This window comes from Tupaia chinensis, unplaced genomic scaffold, assembly GCF_000334495.1.
Source record: "Tupaia chinensis unplaced genomic scaffold, TupChi_1.0 Scaffold143602_1, whole genome shotgun sequence".
Taxonomy (NCBI): domain Eukaryota; kingdom Metazoa; phylum Chordata; class Mammalia; order Scandentia; family Tupaiidae; genus Tupaia; species Tupaia belangeri.
Genome location: NW_006203448.1, coordinates 506,527 through 518,930, shown reverse-complemented (window position 1 = coordinate 518,930; position 12,404 = coordinate 506,527). Strand labels below are relative to the sequence as shown.

At 59.0% G+C, this 12,404-nt stretch overlaps 1 protein-coding gene across 1 annotated transcript in view; it reads right to left on the bottom strand.

Moving 5' to 3' along the window:
- Positions 1-12,404, bottom strand: part of SARDH (sarcosine dehydrogenase) — a 74,221-nt gene that overhangs the window by 35,680 nt on the left and 26,137 nt on the right. The window contains exons 11-16 of the mRNA XM_006164266.3: positions 12,209-12,336; positions 11,092-11,105; positions 10,260-10,343; positions 8,506-8,619; positions 2,477-2,615; positions 986-1,099 (exon numbers count right to left, since the gene is read on the bottom strand). Of these exons, the coding sequence (XP_006164328.1) occupies positions 986-1,099; positions 2,477-2,615; positions 8,506-8,619; positions 10,260-10,343; positions 11,092-11,105; positions 12,209-12,336 (593 nt within the window). The remainder of the gene's footprint in view (positions 1-985; positions 1,100-2,476; positions 2,616-8,505; positions 8,620-10,259; positions 10,344-11,091; positions 11,106-12,208; positions 12,337-12,404) is intronic.

Here is a 12,404-nt window from a genome sequence, read left to right as displayed (position 1 = left end):
CCTGGGGCCAGCGCCAGCCAGGTCAGACGGAGCCTGCAGTCGGATGTGGCGGTCCGAGGGCCAGGAGGGCTGCCCTGTGGGTCTGAGTGTATCTTGCACTTCTCGCCATTGTGGGAGGGCTTCCCAGGAGCGTGCAAACTTTAGGATTCTGGAAATCCACCGGGATCATTTGAAATGGCCTGCAGGACTGACGGCCGCTGCCACACAAGCTACCACACGCGCTGACTGTCCCCTGGCTTGGCGCTGGCCTGACGGGCCGTGCGTAATTAACACACATGTTAAGCACATACATGTTCAGCGAGCACACAGAGCCTCGCCGGGCAGTGCTGTCTTGCCTAGGAATACTGACATGCACGCCGGCTGTCCAACTGACCGAGCACGCCAGCTGATGTGACCCCTGTCCGGGCGGCAGAGCCCAACGCCCAGTCCTTCCTCCTCTGCAAGCCCTGGCTCTCGGAGGCGCACGGGCCCTCCCTGGAGAAGGGGAAGCTTCCTGTGCTGCCGCCTCTCCTTCCCGGTGGAGACGAGACGGCCCTGTGTGAGGGCCAGCGACAAGCAGGCTGGGCTCAGTGTGACGTCAGCACTGGCCCGGAGTGAGGGTGTGCAGGCCGCAGCGGGGAACTGCAGCGGCACCAGCTCAGCTCGGCACCACATGGCATCACCTGAGGCCCGTCCAGGCCTGAGGGTGGGATCCGAGGGATCTAGCACGGATGCGTCCCATGGGCAGGGTGCCGTCCGGACTCCCCTTCCAGGGCTGCCCTGAGGCCGCAGCACAGGTGAGTGTGAAGAAGCCGTCACTGGGTACTCAGTCTCAGCATTGCTGCCTGGACTGAGCCCGCATCTAGCCCAGAACGAGACCTCTGGGGCAGGATAGGCCATTATAGCCTCCCTGGCAGCCCCCCACACTCCGTCTTGCCTTGAGTGACCACCCGCCCCAGAGCAGGCTGAAGTCCTGGCACCGGCGTGCCAGCCATGGCACTCTTACCTTCAAAGGTTGGGGAGAGTGGGGAGGCCTGGGTGCCGGGGGCCAGGCGGCTGACGGTCAGGTCACTCTCCACGCCACCCCGGTGGTTCAGCATGCAGGTGTACACTGTCGAGCCTGTGGGCAGGGAGACCCTCATTACAGGCCTGCAGATGCCTGGCCCGGTGCCCCAAAGGCAGACGACCTCAAAGGCCCCTTGGCGGAACTGCACGATCCTGGGGTTGGGGGTTGGGGGTTGCCGATGGGCAGGTCACCCAGGCATTGGTGTGTTCGGGGAGGCGTCTGTCTTCCTGAAGTGCCCCGACACAGGCTCTGTTCCAGCCCTCCCTCCCACCCACCACCACACTGGGAAGTCTGGGGACAGGGTTCATGCCTCGTTCATTTTGATCTCCCCCAGTCAGTGCGGGAACAGCGCCAGCTCCCGCAAACGGCTGCAGAATGAAGAGCTGTGTGGGTGGACGTGGGCAGACGATGGAGACTGGGTGAGCAGGCAGGTGGGTGCGGGCCGAATGGGCGGCGGCCGATGGCCAGGAGGGGGGGAGCAGGGGAGTGGAAGGGAGACAGACGGAGGGAGGAGTGGGGGTACGTGGTGGTCAGTGGCTGGACGGCAGGGATGGGGGATCTCCAGGGCGCAGCGGGAATGCCTGTGCGGGTGGGAGGGCAGTCAGGGGCTAGATGACTGCTGAATGAGGTCCCCGGAGACATGTGGAAGTCCCAGCCCCAGGGCGAGGGTGCGGCCTTTGGGAATGGGTCTTTGCAGACATGACGGAGTTAGGGGGTCACGGGAGGACCTGATGCCATATGAGGGGTCCTGATGAGAAGTCCCGTGACAGGAGAGGCGGGGATCAGAGGGGCACAGCTCAAGCCCAGGCAGGTGGGGCCCCCTGCTCACCACCAGAAGCTGCAGGAAAAAGGAGCTCCTCTGCTGGAGTCCTGGAGGGCACCGGGCCACACTCCGAGTGCTCCCGGCCTCCAAAACTCTAAGAGGGTCAGTTTCTGTGGTTCAGAGCCACCCGGGTCACGGTACTCTGTCACATCGTCATAGGGAACAAGTGGGGACAAGTGGGCTTGTGGGTGGGTGATAGGGAGTAAGATGGTGGGTGGGAAGGTGACCAAAAAGACGAATGTCCCCAGCCTCCCTGAGGACGTCCTTATAACCAAACGTCATTGTCATTTACCTGAAATTCAGATTTAACTGGGTGTGCTATATAGCTATGGAGCCCCGGGGAGGCATGGGGGGCAGTCCCAGGAGAGGCCTGCAGCCCTGCATATTTTCCGGAACAGAGAAGGAAGGAAAGAGGATGGGGGAGGAAGGTGGGGAGAGCTCAGGGCCTCGGGCTTGGTGACGGGCCAGAGGGGACTAGAAAGGGGAGCCAGGACAGGCTGAGGGGCAGAAGAGAGGCCAGGATGGAGCCCTGGGTGCCTGGGACTGTGCCCACGGAGCTCCATGTGTGCTGAAGCTGGGAAGGGCAGTCCCCTCCTCAGGCTCCATACCTGGGGGCCGGCTGACGTCTGCCGAGAAGAGCCAGTCTGCAGCCTTCTTGGCGTCCAACCCCAGCAGGTAGAACTTCCCAAAGTAGGACATGTTGAACACAGCAGCAGCCCCTCTGCAGGCCAGACACTCCTTCCTGATCTAGTGAGGGAGGTGAGGGAGGCGAGGGAGGTGAGGGCATGGGCTTCAAGGCACGCTTCCTCCCAAGAACACGGGGCTGCTCCAATATGCCAGCTCTGAGCTCCCCTCTCTTCCAGCTAGCCAGGACACACCAAGCACATCCTTCTCAAGCACAGGGAACATTCCAGAACAGATCATATACTAAGCCACAAAATAAGGCTTAAGACATTCAAAAGACTAAAACCACACAAAGTATGTTCTTTGACTACATGGAACCAAATTGGAAATCTGTAGCAGAAGAAAAACTGAAAAATTCACAAATAAAATTAAACAACACACTCCTTAAGGATCAATGAGTCGGGACCAGCAGTTAGCGTAATAGTTATGCTGCTGGACTCCCATGTAGTCAACTGCAGTTCGCATCTCAGACCCAGTGGCTTAAAACTCACTCCAGGTGCATGAGCGTGCGTGCCCAAGATCCCGAAAGGAGAATGGAGGAGAAGGGATTGCGGTGTGGCCATCACCCCTGGGGGGGTAATTTCTCGCTTTCTGTCTCTCTGTCTCTCTCTGGCTGGCTAGCGCACGCGCCCTATAGCAAAAACTTCTAAAAAAAAAAAAAAGAATCAATGAGTCATGGGACCAGCAGTTGGCGTAATGGCTATGTCGCTGGACTTCCATGTAGTTGAGTGCAGTTCGAGTCCTGGACCTGGTGGCTTAAACTCACGCCAGGCGCGTATGCGTCTGTGCCCAAGTTCCCGAGAGGAGAATGGAGGAGAAGGGATTGCACCGTGGCCATTCCCCCAGGGGGTGATTTCTCGCTTTCTGTCTCTCTGTCTCTGTCTGTCTGGTGAGCACACGCGCCCTATAGCAAAAACCTCTCAAAAAGAATCAATGAGTCAAAGAAAAAAATCACAAAGGAAATTAGAAACTTCCAAGTTACTTTGAGATGAATGAAAATGAAAACACAACAAACAAACATTTATGGGATACCACTAAAGCAATATTCACAGAGAAATTGATACCTGTACGTGCCTCTGTTACAAAAGAGCCAGAATAAAACCTTTCTTTCCTCTCAGAAACTAGAAAAAGAGCAAATTAAACCCAAAGCAAGTAGAAGGAAAGTAATAATAGAGAGAACATAAATGAATTAAATAGAAATAGAAAAATAGAGAAAATCAGCAAAACCAAAAGTTGCCCCTGAAAAGATTGCCCAAAGCAACATTTAGCTAGACTAACAATGAAAAAGCAAACAAAAGAAGACTCAGCATGAACATCTGGAATGAAAGGGTACGCCACTACCTGCCTCACGTAAACAAATGTGCCCCCAGATTCACACGGGAAGGTGTTAAGAGGCTGACTGTGGAGCTGAAAGGTGGGCCTTTGGACAGTGACCAGGCATGGGAAGGGACTCCCACCGCTGGGTTTGGGTGGAGAGAATGAGGCAGTGACCTGCTCTGTTCCAGCTCCTGCACTCTGCCATGTCGCAATGTGGCCAGAAGACCCTTCCCAGAGGCCGGCACCTGCTCTTGGGCTTCTCAGCTTCCAAAGCCATGAGCTGAACAAACCCCCATTCTCATAAATTACCTGCACTCAGGCGCTTCTGTCATTAGCAAAGGTTGGACTGGCACGCAACTGTAGGCATGAAATGGACAAATTCTCGGAAACTGACATGAATTACTGAAACTGAATGAAGAAGAACTTTAAAATCTTAATAGAACTTTAACCAAAAAAAAAGAGGTTGAATTTGTTAGTTTAAAACTCCCCACAAAGAAAAGCTCAGGCCCAGATGGCATCGCTGGTGAATTTCACTCAGCATTTAAAGAATTAAAATCAGCTTTTCACAAACTCTTCCAAAAAATGTCAGAGCAGGAAACACCTCCCCGTTCATTCTACGAAGCCAGCATCCTCCTGACGCCAAAACAAGGCAGAAATGTCACGAGGAAAACCCCAACCAACACGCTCAGGAATATAGACCCAAAACCCTGGGTGAAGCACGAGCAAGCCAAGCTCAGCAACGTTAAGCAAGGGTCACACGCCGTAACTGGTGGGATTGGTCCCAGGAAGGGAGGCTGGCTTAGCTTCCAATAACCAACTGGCCTAATACACCGTATTATGAGAACAAAGAGCAAAACCCGGACGGTCATCCAGAGATGCTGGAAACTTATTTGACAAAATTCACCTGTTCGTGATAAAAACCTAAAACCAACTGGGAATGAAAAGGAACCTCCTCAGCCTGATAAACAGCTTCTATACAAATCACATGGCGGCGAAAAACGGAATGCATCGCCCCTAAGATCCGGAACAAGACTGGGACGCTGGCTCTCGCCACTTCTCTTCAACATTGTGCTGGAGGCCCTAGCCAGGCAATGAGGCAAGAAAATGAAAGCAACAGGCATCCAGACTGGAAAAGAAAAAAAAAGCCCTATTTGTTGCTAATACGATCTTGGGGATATTAATCATGACGAACCCACTAAAAAACTAATAAAATCATTTTAAAAGGTTAGAGAATACAAGATCAATATATAAAAACCAAACCAAAAAACCCTATTGTATTTCTTTTTTTGAACTGCCAGAATGCACATGTGCTTACCAAAAAGAGACAAAAAGACAGAGGGGCGGGGGGAGAGGGAGAGGGAGAGGGAGAAAGCTCCCCCTAGTGGGGTGTGGTCAAGCTGCAGTCCTTTCTCTGTTCCTCCAATTTGTCAGGATTGGGGGCAAACCCACACGCGTGCCTAGCATGTTTTTCAAGTCGCCAGGGGCCAGGAGCCCGACTGTAGTCAGCCATGTGAGATCTGGCTCCCTTAATTTGTGGCTATGAGGCCTGCCCTTTGTATTTCTATACACTAGCATTGAATAATCTGAAAAGGAAGTTCAAGTCGCTTCATTTAGAATATCAAAAATAATAAAAGGTTCAGAAATAAATGTTGCGCAAGAAGCATAAAACTGATACGCTCAATGCTGGAGATACTTTTGAAAGAAATTAAAGAAGACCTAAATAAATGGAAAGATATCTTCTGTTCATAAAATGGGAGACTTTACTACTATTAAAATGACAATATTCCCTTAGGACTATTGCAGTGAGCGCGTAGGGGTGGGTGAGTGAGCAAGGCTTCCTCTGTGTGCGAATCCTCTCCCCATCACTCGAACTTGCCACCTGGGCCCGCCTCCTGCTGGATGATCAGTGGTGCTGGATTCTCATGAGAGCGTGAAGCCTGTTATTGCGACTGGGGCATTGCAGGTTGCAACGTGGTGCACGCGGGGGGTGCGTGTGGGTGCATGTGAATATGGTGCACGCGGGGGGTGCGTGTGGGTGCATGTGGATGTGGCACACTTGGGTCCTCCCGGCACGCCTGCCCGACTGTGCTCCACGAGGCTGGTGCTGGGAAGGTTGGGGAACGCGGAGCTAATGAGTGGATAAATAAATCGTGGTGTGTTGTAGCATGCAATGCCATTGCTGAGGATGACAGGAATGAGGTACTGACCACGCTACAGTATGGTGGAGCCAGGAAACACAGCGCCATATGGGAAGACACCTGCCCTGTGACTCCTTACTGGCGTGCCTACACCAGGCCATCTACAGGGGCGGCAGCGGACTGGTGCTTGCCTTGGGCGGCAGGGGTGGAAGGGGTAGGGGAGTGGCAACTACAAAGGGTATGTAATGGCTTGTGTGTTCACTGGACAGAGACAGAGAGAGGGAGAGTGAGAAATCACCGCCGAGGGAGATGGCCACACCCAGCCCCTCCTCCTCCATTCCCCTCTGGGCGATTTGGGGCACTCATGTCCATGTGCCTTCCATGTCTGTCAAGTCGCCAGGTCTGGGACTCGGACCGCCCAGTCGGCCGTGTGGGGCGGTCACACAGCCTGGAGGACCGGGAGAAGTGGAGTGGTGCCCTTTAGCTGACGAAGCGTGCGGCATGTGGGTTGTGTCCCCATAAAGCCTCGTTGTTGTCGTTTCGCTTTGCTTTTAAAGAACGGAGCATCGCTCCCTGTCTCACTCCTGCACCGCCGGGGGCCTTGGCCAGGTTTTCGAGGTTTCCTGTTACCCACTGGCCTGCCTCTCAGAGCTCTAACTCGGCACCCAGCTGCTAAGCAGATATGCCACCTCTTCATTGTTGGAAATAAAAAGATGTCAGTAACAGCCGTGCGTCCCGAGGAGCGTCTGTGTGCCAGGCCGGATGGCCTCCTCCCAGACCCACCACCACACACGGGAAGCACTGGTCCCCATGTCCTTGAGCTAGACCGTGGCAAAGCCGCAGCTGGGCCTGCAGGGGGCGCTGTCATGAGAGCCAAAAGCGAAGCTCGCCCCCAAGTCCCCATGTAGGGATGACATGGTGGGTTAGGCGAAGTCGGCGGGGACGGTATTTACACCAGGGGAACTGGCCGACAGCGCAGGCCTGGATACTCCCCTGCAGAGCTGCTAGTGGTGCATTCATGTCTGCTGGTGCGCACATGGCCCTCGGCCTCCCAGGTCCCGACCTTGTGCCTCACCTCCCTCTGGGCAGCCCTGTCCTGAGGGGCTCCTGCCACTCGTTCATCCGGCCCGGCAGTCCCCGGGCCCGCGGGTGGCAGAGCCCCCAGCAGCCGCCGGGCTGCTCCTCGCTCACTCACTGATCCTCCCGGCTGGGGCGGCTGCCAGCGCAGAGTGCGCGTGTTTCCGAGTGAGGACTGCTGCAGGCGCGTGCGGAGGCTGAGGAAGCCGCAATGCCAAGTTGGCATCTGCCCCAGGCTCCCACATCCTTCAAGGCCTGGAGTCCCACGGCGTTAGGAGCTGCGAATGTGAAGGTGCCAGACAGAGCCCTGCGCTCCCAGGAGGTGGCCGCCAGGGACAGGCGCTAAGACGTGGCAGCCGGAGCGTGACGCACGCGCTCCCGCCTTTCTTCCCACCGTGTCCTCCTCCAAGGCCTGAACTGACGCTGCACGCCGGAGCGGCTTCGGGCGGGGAGTGGCTCCTTGCCCGCGGGACGGCTGCCCAAGGCAGGGCCCCGCAAGGCAGGGCCCTCACTCAAGAGCATTGCGGGCATTGGGGCGGCCACAGCACAGCACAGAGCCAAGGGCAGGGCCGAGTGGCGGCGGGCAAACACTATGAAGCCGCCAGCTGCCCTCCCCCAGAGGTACGGGAGCCCTCCCTGGGCTCTGGGGACCCCTGGCCGAGGCCTGGACTCTGCACCATATTGGATGCACGGTGACACTTCATGCCCTCTCCAGGTTGTGACAACACGCACGGCCACGTCACACTTGGTAAGTGCCTTACCAAACAGCGGGACAGGCTCGGGGTGGACACTACACTGCTCTTTCTGCAAGAGCTGCCCCTGGGAGATTCCCAGGGGTGCAGATGCCGGGGACACAGCCCCGAGACCACACCTCTACACGGCCACCCATCAGCCTGGCCAGCTTCACCCGCCCTCTTCGGAGTGGAAGGGCCAGTGAGAGGCTCCACCCTGCAGACCCTCCAGCCCTGGTCACCTCTGCTGATTCCCGGAGGGTTCAGGAAGGCCTGCCCAGGATCAGTGCCTCCCGGCCCCATCGGGGGCCTCCCGCAGGTCGAGTTCCTGTGCTGGGTCCCAGGAAGGAGGAGGGGCAGACCATTGTGCAGGCCTGGGAGCAGGGAAGGTAGGGGCAGCCCTGCCTGAGGCCGCATGACCAGACCCAGGCCTGTCCGAGTGCCTCGCCTCCAGCCTCGCCTCCAGCCTCCAGCCTCGCCTCCAGCCTCCAGCCTCCAGCAGAACATTTACCCTCAGGCCCAGCTGCTGCTTAACAGCACCGAGAGAGGGGCCAGGGAGAGGGGTACAGCCCAGTGAGTCCTCAAGATGGAGTCAGCCACACACGGTGGAGGGGGAGCCCACAGGGCCAGCTCTCTGGGCGGCAGAGGGGCCAGTCGGTCTCCCCCCTCGGTGGGAAAGGGGCTGCTCACCAGCGGCTGGTGGGGCGGGAAGTCGAAGGTGTACTCCTCCTGCAGCAGCCGGGCGTAGGTGTGGTCCTGGTGCGCCTGGTTCCCGTAAGCCCCGTAGTAGTCGTAGCTGAGGACCTGCCGATTGCAGACGGGCCATCGCCACCCTCTCCCACGGGTGATGCCGAGAGGTCTGAGAGCCACGGCCCGGCCCAGGGCCCCAGAGGATCGACACACTGGTGTGCCCAGGGAAGCAAAGGGCCAAAGGGCCCCCAAGGCCCTGCCAGGGCTTGCCACTCGGTGTGGGAGCAGGAAGGGGGCAGCTGGGTGGGGGCACTGGGAGCGGGGGCAGGTAACACCCCAGGCGCTCATGCCAGGCCTTCTGGGACCCAGTTCCCACTCTGGGCCTAGCACTGGAAGTGCCTCACACTCCTAAGAATGAGGAAACTGAGGCTGAGAAATGACTCATTTCCGAGGCCACAGACAAGTGTCCCACAGAGCTGGGCACAGAGGTGGGCAGGCAGGGCATGGGCTCCGGTTGGCTCCTGGGCCGTGGCTCCCCCAGGTCTGCTCCCCACTCTCACATGTCCCCCCCCCGCCCACCTCTGCTGCTGCAGCATGGCACAGGTGTGAGTGAAGGTGTGGGCGGCTCCCACCACCCAGGGCTGCCAGCCCCGCCTCCCGCCTCAGCCCCTTGCCACAGGGAAGCCACAGGTGAGGTGCCAGCTGTGCCGGCTGTGCCATGGCCCGGGCCCGGCTGAGCTCTGCACGGAGCCCTCTCCCTCCCAGCCAGGCCTCACTCTGGCTTAAGGCCCCAGCAGGGACGTCCCAGCGGCTGTAGCCCTGCTGCGGTGCCAGAGGCTGGGCATCACCCGGTCTCCCAGGATGGCTCCTGAGCAGGGCGCACAGTCCGCTCACTGGGGACTTAGGGCGTGTCCCCGCTGCCTCCTCCTGTCTCCTCTCCTTGCCTGATGTCAGCAGAAAGGCTTGCTGGGCCAGACCTGCTGGCCCTGGTGGGCTGGGCTTAGAGGCAGGGTCTGTCCAGGCCCACCCTCCCTACATCACCCCAGAGCCCATCTATCCCCACAGGCCAACAAAACGGACGATGACCAACAGGCCCTAAGGACAGGGACCCCAGAGCCCCAGCCTGTTTGGAAGCTTTAGCGCCATCTCCCCTGACAGTGCCACGTGAGGTCGGTTGCTATGGAGATGGGAGATGGGCGCGCAGGGAGGGGACGGACCACGGCAGCGAGGACAGGGTTCTCTTCGGTACAAATCAGACTGAGTGCCAAGTCTCAGCTGCCTTAAAGCTCACGTCGCTGCTTGGGGGCTAGTAGGCCGGCCCTGTGGTCTTTCTGGGGTCCCTGGGAGACACTAGGGGGCTGGGGAGACCACAGAGCACCCAGAGCCAGCACACCACGGAAGCCCGAAGGGAAATGCCACCGCGCCACCGCGCACACAATACTCCTCCTGACAGCAGCCGGGGCTGCCGACAGCACGTGATTCCAAGATACTGACTCCCCCACATCCTGGGGGTCTCCTGAGCACCCCTCCCCATAAGACACCCTCCTGCTCTGCCCCCCGCCTGAGGCCTGCTGCTGCGGGCGGGTGGCAGGCCTGTGGCAGCGTCCACGGCTGGCTGGCTGGGCTCGGCCCCTGGACACGCAAGGGCGAGGTCCTCCAGGCGGGGCCTTCCTGGCTCACAAAGATAGCGCAGCCCCTGGGGTGGTGGCCAGGAGACCCCACTGCTAGTGACCGCCAGGTGCTAGGCTACTCACCGGCGCTGGCCCCTGGGGGCTGAACCATCCCGGTCGCTCCCAGCCGTGCCGCTCCTGGAACACACAGCCTTGAGCGAGGAGTTCCTGGGCAGGGAGGGACACATCACACATGGCTGGCCACTCTGTGCAGGACACCCAGGGCAGGGGGCGCGGCGTCCTCACATGCAGAACCCTAGAGCAGCCGCAGTCCTCACTCCAGGAAACCCCAACTCTAAACTCGCTGTCTGCTATGGACTGAATCAGCCAGTGATGGGGACACCCCACGGCTACCTTCCCAAGGGGAAACTGTTATTCTCAAGATCCCATTAGAAGGGGGCTGGCTCCTCTGCTTAAAAAGAAAAAAAAAAAAAAATCTTAAGTGGCTGTTATTGGTCACAGGAAGCTAAAGAGGCTCTCGGTCAGGGGAGCGTGGCCAGCAGGACCCTGCGGTGCATCTGCATCCCTGCGACTGAGCAGGTCCTGCCTTCACCGGGGAGGCCTCTGAGTCCCCGGCCTGAGGCCCTGTGTGGCCTGAGATCACAGCTGGCCCCTTATGCTGCTCGGGGCCAGGGCATTCTGGGAAGCAGCCCCTGGCCAGCAATGTCTCCAGGCCTCTCCCCAGGAGGTCCTCTCAGGCCCAGGCACTGGCGTCCCAGAGGAGGTGGGCACCTTCTCCAGCTTAAATATCACCCACTCTCCCGGCCTGCCTCCCTTGCCATCCGCCATTCAGCAAACTTCCTCTGAGCACCTCACAGCCCACACCCCAGAACAGCCAGGACCTGGCCCCTGCTCCCCAGTAAGCAAAGCACAGGGAGGGCAGGGAACAGACGCAGGGCAGACCTCCGGGAAGGGCACCTGACAGTGGCTCTCACTGTGTACCGAGTTCCCAGGAGTAAAGGCACCCCATGCAGGCTCTGTGTCAGTGTGCCTCAACTGCTGTCCCCACTGATGTGCGACGGCACGGGCCCCCATGTCCACACCCCATGCCACACATGCACCCCTGTGTACATATCTGCAGCACACACACCCACTGTGCACATGCCCGCCATGCACACACCTGCTGCAAGGCACCCACCATGCCACGCACACACCCACCACACATGCACCTCCATGCTCACGCCCCACACACACATGTACCATGCATGTATCTCCACATTCACACCCACACACACACCCAACATGCATGCACCTCCACGCTCGCACCCCCAAGAGTACACCCACCACGCAGGCACCTTCGTGCTCACACCCCCCAAACACACCCACCACGCATGCACCTCCACACTCGTACCCCCCCAACACACACACCCACCACGCATGCACCTCCACACTTGCACCCCCCACACACACACACCATGCATTCATCTCTACACTTGCACCCCCAAGAGCATACCCACCATGCAGGCACCTCCACGCTCACACCCCCATGCACACACCCACAACACATGCACCTCCACGCTCACACCCCCACGTGCACACCTACCACCCAGGCACCTCCACACTCGCACCCCCACGCACACACCCACCACACAGGCACCTTGTGCTCACGCTCCCACGTACACACCCACTAGGCATGCACCTCTGCACTTGTGGCCCTGCGCACACACCCATTAGGCATGCACCTCCGCGCTCACGCCTCTATGCACACATCCACTACACAGGCACCTCACGCCCCCCACGCACACACCCACCACACAGGAACCTCACGCTCGCGCCCCCACACACACACCCACTAGGCATGCACCTCCGCGCTCACACCCCCACGCACACACCCACCACACAGGCACCTCGTGCTCATGCCTCTACATGCACACCCACTAGACATGCACCTCCACACTCGCACCCCCACACACACACCCACTACACAGGCACCTCGTGCTCATGGGGAGCTCTGTGCACCTCTGCCACCCCGCACCCTGAGGGATCCCAGCACCCCCACAGCCTAGCACGGCCGGAGCCCCCGGGCGGGCCACCTCTCCTCATGCCCCGTCCAGCCAGCGGCTCGTCGTGGGGGAAGACCACCGAGTAGTTCTTGGCGTAGGACTCGTGGCTGCGCTCGCGGACCCAGCGGTGGTGGTCAGTGAGCGAGTGGTGGAAGCGCCTGTGTGGAGGGAGCACCGGGTCACTGCTCTGGGGACAGTGTCAGGCCAGGGCTGGCCGGGGGCCCCG